This window comes from Rissa tridactyla, chromosome 4, assembly GCF_028500815.1.
Source record: "Rissa tridactyla isolate bRisTri1 chromosome 4, bRisTri1.patW.cur.20221130, whole genome shotgun sequence".
NCBI classification, from domain to species: domain Eukaryota; kingdom Metazoa; phylum Chordata; class Aves; order Charadriiformes; family Laridae; genus Rissa; species Rissa tridactyla.
In genome coordinates, this window is record NC_071469.1 from 63,807,304 (window position 1) to 63,829,014 (window position 21,711).

At 41.2% G+C, this 21,711-nt stretch overlaps 1 protein-coding gene across 7 annotated transcripts in view; it reads right to left on the reverse strand.

The window, feature by feature from the left end:
- The window catches only part of BRF1 (BRF1 RNA polymerase III transcription initiation factor subunit), a 178,972-nt gene that overhangs the window by 113,148 nt on the left and 44,113 nt on the right, over positions 1-21,711 (reverse strand). For 5 of the 7 annotated variants that reach the window (XM_054200636.1, XM_054200639.1, XM_054200640.1 and 2 more), the window contains one exon: positions 20,297-20,470. In XM_054200636.1, coding sequence (XP_054056611.1) covers positions 20,297-20,470 — 174 coding nt within the window. Of the gene's footprint in view, positions 1-7,510; positions 7,585-16,745; positions 17,082-20,296; positions 20,471-21,711 lie in introns of those variants that run through there. The other 2 variants (XM_054200643.1, XM_054200642.1) reach the window with 2 other exon arrangements.

Below are 21,711 nucleotides of genomic sequence, written 5' to 3' on the forward strand. Positions count from 1 at the left end.
AATGGAAGAGTTTGGAAAGATGCAAGAAAAGAAAAAAAGAAAAGAAAAAAACCACAAACACAAACAACAAACCCAAACCAGAATATTCTCTACCAGCCTGCTCCAAACTGACTTGATTCTGACCCATTACCACCCCCTTCCCTGGGCTGCTATTTGTGCAGCAACGTGGCAAACCAGCCTAGGGAACTGTCTGAAATAAATATTTTTTCTTTTTTTTTTATTTTGGCCTGTTTTCAGCTGGATTAACTCCCCAGTTCGCATGTAACTGCACAAACACCTGGGCTGATAGAAGGCAGGGGACGGACTGGGGGAGGGCTGAGCAAGCAAGGGCAAAGTAAGACGACTGACTTTCTGAAGCCATTACCAGCTCACACTGGCTTAACGCATTCATCAGAATTAGAGCCTGAGACAATCTCTCGGTCACCCATCCCACCTTCTTAAATTTCCCTTTAAAGTAACACTGTTTGCAGAGTTCTCCCCGGCTTGCTCCAAAACACAAGGACCTACCTTATCTGAAAGGGAAACCTAAAAACAAATAAGGAGCAAAAGCCTGAAGACTAACTGCTTTATAGTAAACTGAAAATCTTACAAAACTGATAACATGTTCCTTGTTTTAAGTAGATACACAGTTCCTGCGTGAAAATTCATCATACTACTGCTCTGGTTTACCCACAGTAAACACCCAGCCATACTTTTCAAAAAGTAGCATTACAGTGCTCAATTAGACCAGAACAAAACCCAATTCTGTAGATACAGAATGTTTTACATTTTCCATGCTCGAAGCCAAGCGTTACATCTTTGCTTTCATGCCCATACTGAGTCTAATGCACTGGTATTAAGTGCTCCTTGGAGAATTATCTCAACAGACCTTTGCTGGGATGGGGGCGCAGCAGCTGCTGTAGCCAGCACTGGGACATGGCAGAAACTCAGCCGCTGCTTTCCTGCCAGTTATCAGTGAACTTGATTTATCCATGCATAGGCATTATCTAATATTTCACATGTAAAACAGTGCCACTTATTTAGCAGCAAGTTTCTGACACATAAGCCTTTGTTTTTAAAAAACAGTACGGCTTCAAAAATAAATTAATTTCATCCCTGTCGTTCTCAGGATGCTGACTCCTTAATGGCCTTTGGCGGCAAGTCCAACAATCAGATGTGTTCAGTTTCCCATTCTCAAAGGCCTTTAAGAGAATCATATCAGCATGTGTCATGTAAGACAATGACAGAATAAACCCTTCTGTATCAGATTCCTGCAGGCACATACCTGTAGAAACGTCTCTCGTTATTTTAACTGGATACTTGCTGCCATGCACCAAAGGGAGCCCTTGCGTTCAGAAAGCAGGCAGTACAGGAATACCTTTTCTCCTAACGGTTATTCCTGTTGATCAGAAGACCTCACCTCGGCAGAAGAAAGAGCTCTCTGCATTCCCACCCTCCCTTACACCTGCAGTACTCCATTGGAAAATTGCAGGATTAATGGCTTCATGGATGTGGCCAGCTCTCTCCTGGGGCACGGACTGAGCAACACTTTCACAAATGCTACCAAGCTGTTAATTACTAGTTAATTACTAGTCTTGTAGTAATCAAAGCAAGTTTGATTAAAGACATTAGAGTAACTCACGATAACTTCCCCAATCGCCTGCCTTTGTTACAGAACTTAAACGCAGCATGGAACTGAAAACTGGGCGCTTAGGACTAGATTATCAGCAGTGCTTGGAAGTCAGGACAACACACCACCTACACACGGACTGAACTCCTCAAAGCAGTCTGGTTTAGTAGTTGTCAATAAAATAAATAGGAAAACATGGAGCTAAGCTGATGCGCCACATTGGTGGGACAAGAAATCCTCAAACCATGCTTTCACTTTAAGCAATGCCTACACTAAATATAAAAAAGGATTTCTACACATTCACTGTAGCAGAAACTTACATAAGTCATAAGAGCAGAGAGATACACAGAATTTGATTTTTATTACACAGATACACATTTTTGAAACTGGGATTGCATTATAGTTCATAAACAGCAGCTTATCCCAAATGAGTTACTAATAAAGCATTTTACCAAATATAGAATAATGCATCTTGCACAGGCTATCCTTTAGAGTACCACCACAAGAGTCTTCAAGGGCAGTTTATTTAGCAGTATAGGAGTAGAAAACGCACATTACCTCCTTGGACAGTTATCCAGGTATCCTGGGATATGGTAACATACAGAAGCAACTGAGTTAGCATGCTTGAATTTACCAACCTGGGGACAAGATGCAATATGCAACCATGTCTTTCACTTCTATTTCACAGCAATGCACAAAGGAGAGATTACCTTAAACTGTCACCAGCAGGGTGAGAAGATACCTTTACTTCCTGACAACCCAATTGAACAGAGCTTAAGAAGAACTAAAAAAAAAAAAAAAAAACCAAAAAAACCTGCAATAGCTTTTCTAACTTTAAAAACATTAAAAAACAATTTTATATACCTTTCAGGACTAGAGACAAGTGATGCATCATATTTTGAAATTGATCCAATTCTCAACATGACACGTTGCCCTTCAAGGACATAATATACCAGATTTTAAATTTAAAACAAATTTATGTCTTGAAAAGTTGCCCCTAGAAAAAGATTAAATTTGGTCCTTGAACAAGTATAATACAGCAGGTGGAGGGAGGAGTTTACGTGGCATAGAAGAAAGACAATGTATCTGAGATTTTAAAGGTAGCTAACTTTTCAGAGAGTTCAATAACGAGAATAAATCTTTGAGATGATCTATTGTGCAGGGAAAATACAGTCACAGGCATTTGATACACTTGGTATTTTCATAGAATCATAGAATTGGAAGGGACCTCTGGAGATCATCTAGTCCAACCCCCCCGCCAGAGCAGCGTCACCTACATCAGGTTGCACAGGAACGTGTCCAGGTGGGTTTTGAATGTCTCCAGAGATGGAGACTCCACCACCTCTCTGGGCAGCCTGTTCCAGTGCTCTGCCACCCTCAAAGGAAAGAAGTTCCTCCTCATGTTGAGATGGAACTTCCTATGCTCAAGTTTGTGCCCGTTACCTCTTGTCCTGCCGCTGGGCACCACTGAAAAGAGCCTGGCCCCATCCTCCTGACACCCACCCTTTAAGTATTTAAAAGTATTGATAAGATCCCCCCTCAGCTGTCTTTTTTCCAGACTGATGAGACCAAATCCCTCAGTCTTTCTTCATAAGAGAGGTGTTCCAGTCCCCTAATCGTCTTGGTAGCCCTTTGCTGCACCCTCTCCAGCAGTTCCCTGTCCTTCTTGAACTGGGGAGCCCAGAACTGGACACGGTACTCCAGATGCGGCCTCACCAGGGCAGAGTAGAGGGGGAGGATGACCTCCCTTGATCTCTGCTTGCCACACTCTTCTTGATGCACCCCAGGATGCCACTGGCCTTTTTGGCCACAAGGGCACATTGCTGGCTCATGGTCATCCTGATGTCCACCAGGACTCCCAGGTCTCTTTCCACAGAGCTGCTCTCCAGCAGGTCAGTCCCCAACCTGTACTGGTGCATGGGGTTATTCCTCCCCAGGTGCAGCACCCTACACTTGCCCTTGTTGAATTTCATAAGGTTCCTCTCTGCCCAAATCTCCAACCTGTCCAGGTCTCTCTGTATGGCAGCACAGCCTTCCGGTGTGTCAGCCACCCGCCCCAGCTTTGTGTCATCAGCCGACTGCCCCTTGGTGAATCCATGTTGAGTACTTCTGATAGCTTTCTTTTCCTCCACATGCCTTGAGATGACACCCAGAACAAGCTGTTCCATCATCTTTCCAGGGATGGAGGTGAGGCTGACCGGCCTGTAGTTCCCCGGCTCCTCCTTCTTGGCTTTTTTGAAGACTGGAGTGACATTGGCTTTCCTCCAGTCCTTGGGCACCTCACCTGTTCTCCAGGACCTCTCAAAGATGATGGAAAATGGCCCAGCAATGACTTCCGCCAGCTCCCTCAGCACTCTGGGGTGCATCCCATCGGGGCCCATGGACTTGTGAATATCTAATTGATCCCTCACTCGATCCTCCTTAACCCAGGGGAAGTCATCGTCTTTCCCCGTTACCTTCCCCGAAGCCTGGGACTCCTGAGGGCTGGGCCAAGCAGTAAAGACCGAAGCAAAGAAGGCATTCAGTAAGTCCGCCTTCTCCGCATCCTCCATCACCATGGCTCCTGTCTCATTCAACAGTGGGCCCACAACTTCTCTGGTCTTCCTTTTGCTTCCAATATACTTGTAGAAGCCCTTCCTGTTGAGCTTGACATCCCTAGCCAGGTTTAATTCCAAGGCAGCCTTGGCTTTCCTTGTTTCATCCCTGCACGCTATGGCGGCATTCTTGTAATCCTCCCAAGGGGCCAGTCCCTTCTTCCACTTACTGTAAACTTCCTTCTTCCACTTGAGCTTTTTCAGAAGCTCCCTGCTCAACCATGCAGGTCTCCTGCGTCCCTTGGCCAATTTCTTTCTCTTAGGGATGCACCGATCCTGAGCTTGGAGGAAGTGGTCGTTGAATACCAACCAGCTTTCTTGAGCCCCTTTGCCTTTCAGAGCCCTAGCCCACGGGATCTCTCCAAGCAGTTTCTTGAAGAGGTCAAAGTTAGCCCTCCTGAAATCCAAGGTTGTAATTTTACTTCTTGTTGTTTTGTGCGTAGTACTCATGATCCTGAACTCTATCATTTCATGATCACTACAACCTAGGGTGCCCCCAACCTTAATGTCCTCCACCAGTCCCTCTGTGTTTGTCAGTACCAGGTCCAGGAGTGCTCCTCTCCTCGTTGGCTCCTTTACCACCTGTGTCAAAAAGTTACCATCAATGCACTGGAGGAGCCTCCTGGACTTTATCTACACGGAAGGGTGGGAAATACTTTATCTCCTTTATTTTATCTACACAAAAGGGTGGGAAATAAAAACTTTTCTTTTGGAATCAATTTTTCCCAAGAAGTTGAAAAGCACAGAGCCCAGAGGGACTCTAGGCTGTGCCTCAGGACACTGGGTTTCTGTTTCCATTTTTGCCACTGCCCCACAACAAACACTTCACCTTTCTTCATCATGTTTTTATAATGAAGACGACAGTTTTCCCTTCCTTGGTTAAATGCTCTGAAATCTTCTGATTATCTTACTATCGTAATACACACATTTTGGCTCTGGGGTCCCCAAGTCTCTCCCAAAGAGTCAGAGAAACAAGCTTTAAAGAAGCATTGTCGCTATAACCTCCCAGTAGGTAACTAATATGGTCAACAATTATTTTTCAGACCATCTCCCTGCCTTTGAAAGACCCATGCTACATCCTGTCTTAATTCAACATCTTAACTTGTGAGTTTATGATATGCAAACCAACATAGAAATTTGTCCCCCTGTCCAAAACATGCAAAAAAGGGCTCAAGAGTTAAGTGACATCCTGAGCTCCTCGTAATAGAGATGCAATGCGTATCACAGATTCAGTCCCTCCTTTCAAGTATGCCAGTCCTAATTTTCATGCCTCTATTATCCAAAACACATCGCTAAGAATCTCCTACAATAACTTTAAAATACTTTATTCAATTTAATATTTAATTTGGTTTTGCAACAATTTGCTCTAAAAATCACTTCATAAACACACAGATCAATTCTCAGTGTTAAAAAAGATAAAGCAAGTGTCAGCTCCTTGTTTACCGGTTACTCATCTTTATGAGGGGAACCTTAAGGAGCAAAAGGAAAACCCTTTATTAGGGCGAGGCGTGGGGGGGTGGGGAGAGGAGGGTAGGAAGCGGCCAGAATATCCTACTGAAAACTCAGAGGCCTTCAGTAAGCAATCCGTTGCAATTCTCCGCTTGTTGTGGATACCACAATTCTGTTGGCATTACTGTCAGTATTTACTACCCTTCAGTAGGAACTCCCAAAGCATCAGAAGACAATGTTGCACAGCATCAATTAGTGAACACACTGAAGTTAATTTACTTGCAAATGGATTTCTCGCATTCTTAAAAGTTAACAACCTTCAATAAAGGGTTTTAATCAAGATGGAAAATGAGGAATATTTTCCTGAAGTGTCATTTTAAACTTTTATCCCTGCATTATCTTCTTTTGAATGCTGTAGCAACGGCAAGCACTTATCTCATGTCTCTTACAGCACAGAGACTGCTCTTTCATTATCAGTTTTTAAGAACTTGTAAACTTATCTCAGCTGCTGGAATTCTTCATGAGAAGAAAAAAAAAAAAGAAAATCAGCAGTGATGTACATATCATCTGCCTCTGGGAAAATAAAAATTGCCAGTGATATGCTGGGAAAGATCTCTTTAGACTCCTTTCACAGTCTTGCAGCAGTTTTATTGTAACCAAGCAGTGTAATTTCAAATAACATTCTACAGCATGCTGACGGCAAGCTCCTAAAATACAGCTCTGCTCTGAACAACAACCGAGAATGCTATTGTGGGTCTCGTGTTTACAGCTGCTCACTGATTGTGTCATATTTGCAAAGCTTTCAAGAAAAAAGATAACTTTTTTCCCCCCACTGCTGAGACTTACAAATTCAACCTAGGATTTTGGTAACAAGCTTAATACAACACCAGAGTTAGTGAGCCTGCAGAACTTGATCCTCGTCACAATTTTAGCTAAAAATTTCAAGTGTTTTAGCCAATATACTTGGAAAAGTATATTCCAACGTCTTAGCAAAATCAAATGGGAGAGTAAATATGCAGAACAGAACTCCTAGATTCTAAGAGGTAGCATACTACTGTATGAGGTATAGATGCACATGGGACATAAACGTATCCACATCATACTACTGCCGTGATGAGTAAGTCATATTGCTTTCCCATCTGTGCCTCAGTTTTTCCAAGCAGAAGATGGGGGTTGTAACACTAACCTTTACCATAAAATGTTATAATTCTACACCACCATCACCAGGACCCTCAGCTATGAGGGAGCAAACTGGAGTTACAGTCCTGCTGCCAGAAATGTTTACATATTAGGTCATTATAATCATATATAATAAATACATTTGTAAAAAAAAAAAACAAACAACAAACCAAAACACAAAGAAACACACAAAAATAACCTGAGAGAAGGAAACTGAACCAGGTATACACCCTCTGGTCGTTCACCTAGAAAAGCTTCTCCTTGTTTGCTCTTCTCCTGGCCCCACAATTCTTGCGTTTCAAATTGCACAGCAATACCAGCTTCAAAAGGAGAACAGGCAGGGCTTGGCCCTGACTACCCTCTTGGTTTTTAACTCCCCTTAAGAAAGCAAATCCGGGTTTTCTGTGAGTCAGGAAGGGGATTTAGTCACCAGCTCTAAATAAATAAATAAAAAAGAATCAAAGAGCACCCCTTCTTGTGTTGCCCATCAGAAGACATACAGCTCTGGACTCTGAGCAAAGAGAAATCCTCCATACAAAGCACTCGCCAAACAAACTGCTGAGTGAAAAGACAGTTCAGGTGCACCCCCGAGCAAAGCGTCACCTACCCATCAGTTTTACATGGCACCCTAACCAACCCAGGCTCATCGGAAACTGGCACTGCGGTGGATGCTGCTCACCTTGACTTCAGCAAAGCTGAAGACGTGGTCTGCAATGGTGTTCTTAAAGCCAAATTGTTGAGACATCATGGTTTGCTAGCTGGCCTAGAAGGTAAGCACAAAATTGGTCGCATTGCCAAGTTTGAAGGGCTGTGATTAATAGTACAAAGTCCAACTAGCAGACAGGTACTACAGGGATCCCTTGGGGGAAACGCTGTCTCAATTAGCAATGAGACAGGAAGGCAGAAGGCACCCTAGGCAAGCATGCAGATGACACCAAGCTGAGGGAGCAGTCAATACATCAGAAAGTGGAGCTGCGATTCAGAGGGATCTTAGCAACTTGGAGAACCAGGCTGACAGGAGCTGCATCTGTCTTTGAACTTCTTGAAAAGTCTCACACCTAAGACAGAATAACCCCTTGCTACAGCACAGGCTGGGACTGACCAGCTAAGGAACAGTTTGCACAGAAGGAGCTGAAGGTCAGCAGCATGCTCTTGCATCAAGAAAGACCAAACACATACTGGTATTCACAAAAGTGCAGCCAGCCAGTTGAGGGAAGTGGTTATTCCCCTCTATTCAGTGCCTATGAGGCACGTTCAAGTCTAGGTTCTTAAATACAAACTTCAGTACCCTAGAATGACTACATTGGAGAGCCACTGAGATGGTTGAGGAGCTGGCACACGTGAAGAAAAGCTGAGAGAGCTGGACTTGTTCAGCCCTGAGAAGCGAAGGCTTTAGGGGAGATCTAATGCTGTCTTAACTACCTAGTGAGAGGGGTGTAGAGAATACGGAGCCAAGTTCTTCTCAGACACACACAGAGAGAATGAAAGACAACAGATGCAAGTTGTAGCAAGAGGAAATCTGGTTAGATATTAGGAAAAAAAAATCTTTGCCATGGAGGTAGTAAAACACTGCAATAGGGTGCCCAGAGAGAATATGGCATGTCAACTGCTAGACTTAACCAACACTCAACCAGGGCAGGGCTTCAGCAACCTACTGAGGATGTGAGCAGGGAACTGGAGAGATGACCTCCAGAGGCCACTTCCAATCTCTACAATCCTACATAGGACACAGGCTTTCTGGATTGTCTCCTCTGTATTTCGTCATCTTCAGATATATTGTCTACATAAATGTTTCCCTGTATGTGCCACACCTTCTCTGACTGGTGGAAAACGTTCTCTATTCTCTTTCCTCCCATCCTACAACCTGTCAGTAGGAAGGACTGTTGTGATGAAACACTTCAGTCAAGCTACCTTTTTTTGCAGCTTTTTTTTTTTTTTATGCTGTCGTCCTGTTCTGGATACTACCTCTTAGCCAACATTCTTGTCTCCTGATTGTGCTCCCAACTTCTCCAGTTGCAACAGGAGGAAAGTGACCAGTTTACAGTTCTGCTGGGAGGGCTGCCAACATTATCAGCAAAAACCAAGGACTGGAGCATTCTCTTGTTTCATCACTGAACGACTATGAGAAAACAGCTGAGACACTGAAGCCACCAGCTCAAAGACTGAGGAATGAGTACAGTAGCAACCACTACTTGTGTTGCTATCCTCCGCCACAGTTAACAGCTTAGAGTCTAGGTAAAAGATAATAAATATTAAACTGAATGTTGACAAAAATATTTTTCAACTGAAAAAAACTATAATCTGAATATGTGCTGGAAATAATTATTGGCAATGAACTACGTCCTCCAGATGTGACAAAAATGCAGTGATTTGGGAGTCCCTCAGAGACAGCAGCACAGATGCAGTCCATCTGTGGCATTCTCCAGAAGACTGATCCTTTAAGGACCAGAAGTTTTCATATAGAAAAGAAAATTCAACTTAAATTCTGCAGAAGTTAACAGCACTCATGTGGGAAAACCAAACTTTCAACTCCAGATAAGCACAGAATAGAGCGTTCTCTGATTTCAGGTATCAACTGAGACACGGCAGCTGAAACCTCCGGATGTTTCTTTAAAAGAAGACTTCTTCAGTCATAACTTACAATTATTTCACATTTCTTTCCTCATTTCACTGGAGATCAAGGATAGACCACTGGTGATTTCAATGGCAAATTTCAAAAGAAATATTCTTAATTCAGACAGCCCAGCTATTTTGCCCAACAGGAAAAGTCACAGAAAAGCATCTATAATCTCACAGCCTTTGGAGCTAAATAGGCAGAGCTTCATCATTCTGAAGCCATGGCTTCGGAGAGGGCGTGGGGAGAAGTGTACTTTTGATGCAAGTTAGCTAGAAGGCGACAAAATCCTCGCAAAGCAAGGACACAGCGCTGCTTTCTCAGGAAGTGGCAAGTTCAGGTAACCTCTCAAATTTTCTGCAGTCTAACTTGAAACACCAGCTCTTTGTTTGTCCTAGAATTGTGCCACGAATTGCAGTACCTGAAACGACAATAACAACTTTGTTTCCCCTTGGAAGCTGCAAGGCCAAAGGGCTCTCTGCAAGCACAATAAAAAGTTAAAAGGACCAATTATAGAAGGAAAACTACTGTAGAACAGATAAGGTAAGAAATTATCCTGAAAATACGACAGGGGCAATGTTTGGACTTCTAGTTTTTATGTAATAAAGACTTTCACATTTCAGTTAGTACATGTCATGTTGCTAAACATGTGTTTTCACTCTTTGTATTAAAAAGATTATAGCATATTATAACTTAGACGCAACTTTTTGTCCATGCTAAAAGGATTTTTTTTTCAGTCTCTAAATTTCCCCTCTTTCAAAATTTGCTTTCCATCATAATTAGTTCATACATGATATCATAAAATATATATTGTTCACCATTCCTCTCTGCTTACCAATACAAAAGGAATCTGAAGAGCACTCGGATTTCTACTCCCTGTTGAGGCATAAGCTAAGGCTTTATTTTTGGCAGACAAGCTGCTCCTTCATTGAAGAAGCAGTTATATATCTCCATTTAAAAATACTGATTAGCAAATCTCATAGCAGTTTACCAACACATGCAGTCAAAACATCACTGAAACTACTGTATTTCTCCCAAACTGGAAGGATGTTGAAAATTTAAATGATTCATTTACAGCTGATCTAAAGATGAGAGCTCCACAATTTATGTTTTATTGTCAAATGTTTAAAGGATTAAATCTAAATAAAATACAAAATGTACAAGCTTCAAAGCACACGTTATCTTCAACATCTTATTTCCAATTAGCAAGTCAAAATAAAGAAGGCATGGAGAACATTTGGCTTCAAAAGCAAAGCTCTGGAAGAAATCAAGATTTTAGTTGTTTTGGGTCTCATTTAAGGCTGCTATTTTCCCAAACTGCTGAAACTGGATAAGATGGAAAGATTATTCTCTCTCTCAAAGGAGGGAAAATAGCAGACATACCACCATGTGATTGAGTATTACATCATCCATATTTACAACAATACTGAGCCAGTCTGGCAGTTAAACTTAAAAGACACTTTCTTTTGCCTTGGAGGAAGGACATGGACTTGCCATAAAGGCAGGCTAACAGTGAAAAGGTTAGAAGAGGCCCAGCTCACAATTTTACTTGGCATGAGATTACAAAATGCTAAAAATCTTTCATTGAGAAGCATTTCCAGTATGAAGTTTGCGGATGAAGACTATGTCATGCAAACAAAATCTTACTGACAAACATCTGAAGAAATAAGACAGCTCTTGAGAAGTACTTTTACCCATTTTTAAAAGGCTTATACGTTATTAGAATGTAAGAAATCATTATTAAGACCACTTTCAAGATATGAGAACAGGACAGGTATAAGAATGAATCCTGTTTTTCCAAAAAAATTTGAAAGGTAATACTGTTTCTCTGATATACCTTCACTGTGTTCTTATAACATCAAAAAGTGCAAGATAAAAAAAAGCTGCCTAAGACTTAAGAATATGATGAAAGTGTACACAGTTTTAGAATACCTCAAGCTAAAGTAAGATTTGCAGATAGCAAGCCAGAACTGCTTATAGGTCTCAACGCACTGGCTTTTATTCATCCTATTTTGCATTACTGATCTTAATTAAACTATTTAATAATATGAATTTGTCTTCTAAGGCATCATTCTTACTGCATTAAAATGCAAATACACAATCTTCAAAATGATTTTAATGAAGGAGAGCATTTAATTTTCTAATTGACTTAAAATGCAGAAAACATTAGTGATGGCTACAATCAGGAATATTTTTTAGTGACCGGATCAAAAACATTAACAATAACTGATCATATTTGCTACCAGGATTTAATTAAACAAAGCATCAGGTAACACTTTTTTGTTCTTTCTTCTTTTTTTTTTTTTTTTCTATTCTTAAGGGGGAATGGGTGAGCAGGGAAGGAAGGGGAAGCGTCTCCTCCACATCCCACACCACATCCAGCATATCCTCTGACAAAAGCAAAAATGTGCTACACAATGACCGGCTGTACCACACTGGTTTTTGTTTAGCTGCTGTTCGCAACATATTAACTCCCATCAGGTCACACCACCGCCCAGTTATAATGCTGGTTTTGCTGACATAAGCACCGAAATTCAGATGCAGAGATAAACTTCTGAATTCAGCAGAGAGCCAACCTAATAATTTCCTCTTTTAAACAAGCTTTAAGAAGATTGTTAAATATTTATTTTCACAAGCATGCAGAGATCACTGAAGGTCAAAGACATCAGAGGTGTGATCCCCTTCCTTATCGTCCCTCCTTTGTATTTATTTCACTGGAAGGAGGCCTCTCTGCCACAACATTTCCCTCCCCTCATCCATCAACCAGAACTCCTCCTGCCTGCGTTCCCCTCGTTAGTTCCCATGTCTCTGCCACCATGTTTCAAAGCATCACCCCCTCTCAGTGCTGCTGGTAAGTGAGAGCTGCCCCTCATATTGCTACCCCAGTATTACTGATGCCTTCATAGCTCTCCTTTTCCCTCCTCCTGTTTCTTCCCTTGTTTCACCTTTACCACGAGAATGTCTCATCAGTTCAGGAACCCCAAACTGGAAATTAATTACCAGGAGGACAGACCATGCAATGAATTGTATTAATTATTATTTTTATGCACGCAATAACAGACTACTATTACATGCATTAAAAATCTGGCTCAGATGCTTCTGCTTTAAGTATTTTTGTGTTACACAAGGCCTGACATGGTAACAGAGCACAGAACTGCTAAACAATAAACACTTCTTCTACCTGCCTATAATGGAATTGAAACCCACAGCGACAAAGGCTTCAGTAGACCTAATCCAGAAGCCTACGGAGTAAAGCCTGTCCTTTTCTTTGACACAGAGACCGTGATGACTGATTTTTGTCCCAGCACAGAAAAGTATGATGGGCAAGGGGTCTCCAAAACTAAAACAATCTAGGTGCAAATGCTCTATTGAGTGCAAACCCCATGGTTTTCAGCAGTCGTATCCATCAACATGCTTTGAGAGAGAACTGCCTAGAGAGACTCGAAACACTGCTCTGTAAAGCAAAAGGTATTTCTGTAATCAAATTTCAGAAGAGGATTATTTTGACCTTTACTGTTCAAAATTTCCCTTAAATGAGGAAAACAAACAACAAAGCTATCAAACCAGCCAAAATCTCTAATCTTGATAGGCCATCTTGTGACCCTGTCCCCCTCTCTATCTCTGCAAATGCTTTGTTTAATGCTGCATTATGGAAAAGTTGACAATTTGAGCCACCTGCTGGGTACCAACAAGCTGAGGGAAAAAGGTTGGTCACTCCACTGCACAAAAGCTGGTGAGAATTTTGTCAGCGAATTCGATGTGGAAGGATCAGGCCTCCCCTTGCCAGCACCAGAGGTCAAATACTATTTTATCCTGAGTTAGTAACAAGTTAACAGAAAAGCAGATTTTCAGAGAGTGTGCAATATTCAAACAAAACATCAGCCTGAACACACACGCGCAAAATTACAGTCCTCCTGCTTCTTTTGGATGATATATTTAGAAATCCTATTAGCTGGAGAGATCAACATTCTTATCTGAATTTCCAGGATGCTGTAACATGCGAAATTAGAGCAGCTCTTTTAAGTGGGTCAATTATCACTACTGCACTTACAGCAGTTTTCCCCCTCCCTGCCTGCAGCATCCATAATGGGCATTTAGCACAAGGATTTAAACAGTAAGATATTGAGTTGACACACACCATAATGTAGAGTTCCCTTCCCCTTTTATATTTTCAAAATCTTAAAGGAACAAAGAAAATAACCCACGTACAGAATCCCCACATTAAAATTGCAGTCTCCCTGCAAAAAGCTTCAATGACTTTCAGCAGCAGGGCACCCTGCAGGATAATGTTAGCCATCAGTCACACTCACTATTTTCCTGCCACATCTGAGTCATGCACAAATAAGGTCTATGGCTTTTCCTCCTCAAGGCGGGGGACAAGATGAAATCCTGAGGGCCACTAACCATCTCCCCAGCCCTGTCCCCCAGGTGCAGGGCCATACAACCAGTTTGAAAGGCTTCAGGTTATTTTCTTCTCAAGAAGGAATTCCCTTTAAAAGATGCTGCAAATCACCAGATACAAGTGGAACAATTCGAGTACCCAGCATCACTTCAGATACTACTACAAAGACATCCACAGGGACTGACAGACATGACACAGGACCTAGGGAAGCACAGGATCTTCTGCAATACAGCTGGAGGCAAGGTGAGATACCTGAGAGTGACACAGCCCGGACTCCTCCTGCCTCGCTGCCCCACTGCCGCCGTCCCCAAGCACAGGGCAGCTGCCAGGAGCAGCCTTTGCAGTAAGGGGATGCAGCAGGGAAGAGAACAGAACCACACAACGGAGCATACAACGGCAACGGGCACATGCAGAGGAAAATTTTACTCTCCCACCAACAGGAAACATGAAGCGCCTCATCCTCTCAGCAACATACTTGCTTTATACATATCTCTCAATACAGCAAAAAAGCATAAGGCAGTACTGCGAGTGAAAAATCATATGATTCTCCTTCACTCCATGGAAAAGGAGACTGGTTATGCTGGCTTCTGGTCATGAGCACTGCTGTTGCAATTCAGCAGTCCCAACCCTGGCTGGAGGAGAGGGTGACAGGGAGAAATTAAGATGCAGAAATTAAATTTCTATTAATGCCCCTGGCTGCCCTCTTCCCTATATCTTCAGCATTTTCTCCTGCGGTACCAAACAGGAGTGGTCACACAAGCCAAGCGTTACCAAACACATGAACTATTTGGAAACACATGCAAATAACATGGGGCAACAATAGCTGCACCCTACTTAAAGCGGCAATTTTTCATTAATAGATTGAAACTCTCCCAGCTAAAATCCATCAACTCAAAAGCATACCAATTTGAAAACTTAATTTTGAAATGAAGTGGATGAGGCTTTTCCAAGACTTCAAGTCCAAGCATATGCTTCATTACGAAGCATTTCTTCACCAAGAGTGTGGTCTAACACTGGAACAGGCTTCCTAGAGCGGTGGTCGATGTCCCAAGCCTGTCAGTGTTTAAGAGGCATTTAGACAATGCCCTTAATAACATGCTTTAACTTGTGGTCAGCCCTGAAGTGGCCAGGCAGTTGGACTAGATCATTGTTGTAGGTCCCTTCCAATTTAAAATATTCTATTCTATTCAATTTTCTACGAAGTAAGACCTTGGTGTCCTTTACCACCCACCCAAACCTAGTGAAATGGAAGAAAGTAATTTGCTTTTGTAAATATTATATGTATTTTTAACTGTGCAATTTAAAATCCATTTTTAAGCTCTTATGTCCTTGTCACACTCAACGCTTGAGCAAAACATATTATGATTGCAACTGTGTTTAATCAAAAGTAAAAGGTCAGTTAAAGAAAGTCCTTATCCAAAGAGAAATAGAAACTGGTTTTATTAACCTCCCTAACTACAGATATAAAATTTTGTTGATTAAAGCCTAATTTCAAAAGTTAACTTTTTAATTGGGAACACCAGGGCCTGCTGGCTCCAGAAGTTTTAGTAGAGGTCAAAAGATTGCTGGAGATCTAATTTTTCATTTCTAAGAAAAAAGGAAGTCTTGCCCTTTTCCTTGCAAAGATAGACCTTGAAGTGTTGGTAGAGAAACAAAGAATGTATCCCTCAAAGGCTCTCATGGTGAGGTTATACAAAGCTTCCCAAGACAGTATGGAAGCCAACGGAGCCTGCTAATGCTCAAAAGGAAATTAGCTGAACTTCTCTTGCAAAGAGCAACAAGGCAGAAAGGCTCAGTAGCTGATGCCTAATCTAGGATTAAAGACACCAATTCCTTACTCCATCACAGATTTTCTGGGTAACTTTGAATGTGTCACTTAGCCTCCGTTCTGCACCTGGAAATGAAGATAAATACTCCCAACTTCCCTTACTGTGACATGAAAATAAACACATTAAGCCAGGAACCATTCAAATAGCTTGGCAATAAAGTACAAGTACTGCAAACAAATAGGAAATAACAAAGTACTGCCCCATTCAGTGAGGAGATGCCCATTTTTTTTTTCCAAATCCTTCTTGCGTGCTGGGATCCTGCAATGCCTTTGTGATCTTCCCTCAAACAAAAGGGAGGTTCACGGGGCAAAGGAAGCAGGAGAGGAAAACCGCCTTATGCTTTCCCACCCAGTGCAAGTTTACACATAAAAGACACCAAGGCACCAAACTTTCTCCTGTCAGCCTTCTGCTCCTAATGCTCAAATTCAAGAGATTATTTTTCTTGGACATTTAGCGTAAAGGTTCTTCTGCAAACAACTCAGAAGAGATGCCTCACTTGGCTGCATTGGACTGACCCCAGGAGGAGCCTATTGTTTTCCTCACAAAGCTGCTGCAGACCACCGAAATAACTTGGGCAACCTCAATCTCAGAAGGCTGCCCCAGCCCCAGGCGGTGGGAAGGGCTCAACGAGCGCCCTGGCATCAAGGCTGAACAGCTTTACTGGAGGGGGGAAAAACCTGCCCTGAATTTACCTCCAGAGGCAGGCAGGCAGGCAGACGGATATTTACACAAGATAGCTGGTGAGGAAACTTTGTGAGGAGTCTTCTCACGTGGAAAAGGTTTTATTTACTGTGCTCTAACAAGACAGGATTTGGTTTACAACTAAGGGTGCATTTTCCAGAGAACTTCAAAGGAAAAGAATAAATAAATAAAATAAAGGTGCACGTGTGGGGGATAAAAGACATTTACCATGTAAAATGTTGCTGTAAAAAAACCCAGGTGGTAGCGTTGGAAAATATTACAAACAAAATAGTGGACATTTGTACTGTTTTTTCTAACAGTTGTGTACAGTAAAAAGGATTACAAACAGAATGAAATGTTCCTTGATTAAAACAAACTGATATCCCACCTGGAAAATCCTGGCCAGGCTCTCATTGCTCCCGAGTGACCCCAGAGCAGCCATGGGTTACAGCCGAGACCGTAAGTCACTCAGACACCCTGCCTGGCTCTTCCCAAGTTCTCTCCCTCAGGAACTGCAGGACCAGCTAAAAAGCCCTTTGTTTCCATTCAGACATATGTAGGGGTGGGGGGGAAAGCTGTTCAAAACATTAAAGAGAAACAACTGAGGACTGTTACTATTCCAAGAAACAAATTAAGAGCCAGAGTCTGAAACGCCTGGAGCACTGGTAGAGCCAGCTGAAGTCAGATGTCACTGGAAACGCTCAGCCTCGCTCAGCCCCTGGGAGGGGTCAACTGGTTCCATCAAACCTGAGGGTTAAAAAAAAAAAATCACTATCTCCTTCATCTGTATTTTTCGCATTATACCTTTACTTCTGACACTGAGAATATAGACATATTTATAAAGGGAATAATAAATTAATGTTTTTATAGGTAGCTCATCAGGAGGATAAAAGACCTCCCAAATTCAGCAAATAGCTAGTAAGCCATCTTCCATTTAAACCATTAATGCTGACAAGTAATATAAGCAAGGCAAATGAAAAGCTATGACAAAGTTGCTGCACTGTGGGGTTCTGTGTCAAATAAGCTAATAAAAACCATAAACTGATGTAAAATCAATTCAGATCTCAAATAATATATTAAACTTTCTAAAGAACTATAAATAAAAGCTGCACTTCAGATAAGTAAACGTTTATGTTCTCTAAATTCTAGAAATTTTTTTTTCAGATTAAAAAAATTTGTGTTACTGGAATATTTTGCATTTTTGCATTAATTAAACAATGCATAAGAACCAAAGAGAACATAATGTCTTCCTATTTCAGGCTGAGGTTTATTCAGGCATTAACTCAGAGTGCACCAGTAAGACTTGGCTACAATTTTCCTCTCATTTTCACGGGGGTTGGCTGGCGACACGTACATTATGAAAAAAGAAGAATAAGCAGATACCCCTGTCAGATAAATACATTCCAATCCCTCAAACTGAACTCAATGCAGACACAATTAAATCCTGTTTTCCCCCTCCAAACACTTCCCACTCCTTTGGTTCTGCCACAACATTTCTTGCCACTTCAACCCCTGACTACATCCCACTCTACCTCCCCAGGCCACATACATACTCCATTCCCTCTCGCATATTTCCTCACCAACCTTCAGTCTTTTAACTTCCTTTTCTAAATTTCTTACAAATTTCTTCATAAGACTTCTATAACCAACACAACAATAGTGGAGACTTCAAACTTAGTAAATCTACTTAGCAGGGTTTTATAAATCTTGAAGCATTACAAATAACGTAGGTCCTCTATACAGTATATTTCTCCTCTTGGCATGCCGTTCTCCTCTGGCTTATCCACAAGACCAAAACCAACTGAAAGCTTATTACCCTGAACATGCATCTTCATTCTTGCTAAAGCATCTTGTCGCATGCCCATCCTCTACATCTGCTCTTTGTCTCTCTGGACCAAAGGCCCTGGACACATGCCTGCCTCTTGTAGCGCATTTCTGTATTGCCAGATCTAGGCTGGAAACAAATATAACATGCTGATAATGATCATCATAATCAAACTGTGGAGGCTTGAATGTATTTTCATTTCAAAGGTCAGAAATATGCACCTGTGGCTCTCAGGTTTTCAACTTTCTAATGAAAGGATATGATACTAGAAAAGGATCTTGTATTTTAATGTTTAGAATCCATAATTTGTTTTGGGTTTGTTTTTCCAACTACACTGGATTTTAAATGCTAAAAAGCAAAACAAAACCCCAAACAGCAGAACACAGGCAGAAGCTGAACTCACTCTCCCAAAGTAACACAGTTAAATTCTTAATATCAACTACAAAAATAAGTTTATCTAATGCATTTTTTTAAAGAATCACCACTAACAAAATTGAGCCATACTGTCATGCATTACCACTTCTTGATTCCCAGGTGGCACAGTAACAATGGCAATGAAGATGGAGTACTTTGTGATATTGATATAGAAAGACAGAGCCTGTCTTTGCAGTCTTATTCATACCCTGGCCCTAGTATTTTACATGAAATATCACGTAATTATTTCAATTTAATGAAAAAAGGGAAAATTAATTTAGGTATTTATGAAGTGTCAACCAGACCAGTACATCTTGCACAGGTTGAAATATTTTAAAGAAGGATATGTCAAACAAGCAAAGGATTTTTTTTTGTTTGCTAGAAAAGTTAGCCACACTTGCTGCACAGATGGCTGCCCCATTGTACCTACTTGCCTATTACAGCTCATACTGCTTCCAATGCTTTTTATCACTACCAGCGGGGAAAAATGGATTTATATATTATGGCTAGGCTATCATTCAGTAGTATCAAATAACGATTGTAAATAAATTACTTTGAAAATGTGATATGGGCATAAAAAAATACTATTGTCAATGCTTTTAAATCAACACTGTCTTTATGGTAATGATAGAGTTATACTGTTCAAAGTTCACACAGAGATTTTACATAAAGAGACTAGTGTAACAGACAAGCCTTCCATTTAATTCCATTATTCCTGCAAAACCACATTTTTTTAAACATGCAAATGCAATGACCACAACACTATCAGAAAGCACTAAATTTAGAATACTGTAGTTTCTAAAACTAAAAAAAAAAATCATCTCAATCTTAAAAAGAAAACTAAGCTGTTCAACTGCCAAAATATAGAATGAGAACAGCAATCTAGAAAAAGCATCGAGTCAAATAGAATACTGATGATATGCACATACTGCTGTACAGTAGAACTAAAATAATACAGAAAAAATTGATACTAAACTCCGAATTCCAGCAACTGAAACACAACATAAAGTAAGTAAAAATATGTAACGCAAGTAAGTTTGGATGGCCATCAGTATTTAAAGCTTACATGAATTTTAATGAAATTCTACAAGACAAAAATAGGGATGGTCTAGAAGCAAGGAGTACTCACTTGCAGCTCTGGCCTGTGTGCAGTCCCACCTCCAGCCACTGGTTTCCTGTACGAACTTTGAGCAACTTACAGAATTTATCAAATGCCTTTTCCCCAAAACTGAAACAGGAGTGATACTGTCCCCACCGGAAAATCCACTAGGACTCTAGCCTGTTCTTTAATACTGATGCTATGGGTGGCTTGGAGTTAGTTTTCATTTGTTTTAATAAAAAAAACCAAAACAACAACAAAAATCGACACACGCTATAAACAAGTAATCCCTATCAAAACACAGGAAAAGTGCAATCTTATACTAGAAGAAAATGTTAAGAAAGAAGAAATGTAGAGTTATTGATGGGAGGCAAAGTGACATTTATACTTCCTTGTAAATATTAGGTATTGTACATTTAAAAAGGGAAAAATTTTACTTGAACCACAGTAAAAGCTCCCATTCACTTAATTATATAAAACAAACAGTGACAAAGTTAGCTCCTAAACACTTACCTTTGCAAAGGTCTAACTGGGATAGCTGACTTGCTAAAAGTATGCCCTTTGTTTATTTTTTTTTTATTTTTCAAATGCAAAAGGATACGAGGAGTTCCTTCTGTCCTACACACCAGGTAGAGACATGCAGCAATTACGTGGGTCATCTTCCTCCCCCGGGTTAGGTGTTTGCTCACAGCCATCTTGAAAAAATTAAAGGCAGTATCCAGACAATGTTGATTGAGTTGAAGCTGGTTTCCCAAGTGGTGAATCTGACGTTTCCCTAGAAAAAATTAACAAAGAAAAAAAAAAAAAGCTTAACAACTCTGTAGTTAATGTGCTTTTGGGTTGGGTGTTTTTTTGTGGGTTTGTGTTTTTTTTGTTTTTTTGTTTGTTTGTTTGTTTTTGAAGACAAAACTGAGGGGGTATATTTTTGATTTCATCTCTGTGTGAAATACAATAACCTCTCAAGTTTCAGGAACTATACGTAACTCAGCTCCTCAGGACAAAAAAATGCCTCATTTTGGACTGCTAGAATTGAAATACATGCAATCAATGAGCCCTGGAAAAAGAAGCCACAAACATCAGCGCCAGAGAGGATCCAAAACATAGCTGAGACTTCTCAGGCAAAAGATTATGCCCCCTGCTCCAAAGACCATTCGACAGTTGGCACTTGGTTGGCTGTGGCGATGAACTTCTGAAAACTGGAGGTCATGGCGTGTTTGACGTACGAACAGAGGAGACATTTTCCTGCAACTCTCCCAGAAGTGATGAAGTTTGCAGTTCCTCTGACCACAACCAAAGCCCACAAGGAAAGGGGCTCTGCTCCGGGCTTGCCCATAATCACCGCCGATGGGGAGGCACTTCCTTCCTCTCAACACTTTTGCACCCAAGCCTTCATTTAAGGCTTGGCTGCCAGACTGCTGAGATTAGGTTGTGGCTTCAGGAAAACAAATGTGCCTTTACCCTTAAATAAAACAATAAAAAAAAAAAAAAAAAAAAAAGTGTTTCGGATGATTCATGGCAGGAAGCGGTACAGCTGCTGGGACAGATGCGGGAAGCGAGACCCGGTCCATCCTCACAGCTCCGGCTTCGGAAGAGTGTGCCGAAAAGACAGCTTAAGAAAAAGATGGGGGAAGTCATGAGGAAAACAGAGCACTGAAGTTCCTCAGCATACGGGGTCAGACAGCACATCAAGAAAAATCCTTTAATTCAATGTGCTGGGCAGATGTTTCCAGTACGTGTATTTACAGGAAACGCTCGTCTGCTCCCTTCAGAGATGTCAGGAGTAGCTTTGCTGAAGGGTGTACGATGTTCCATGCGCCTCAGCCACCAATGCTCGCAGAAAGCGATGGAGACCATGTGATGCTTAGCAGAACCCCACCAGCACCTGCACAGGCAGCACATCTTAATTTTATGTAAATCCCTACACCATCATCCCTAATAACATTATAAAAATGCTTAACCGACGAACAACCTTCTGCCAAAGATGCTGCTTCAATTCAGCTTTAATAAAAAGTGACT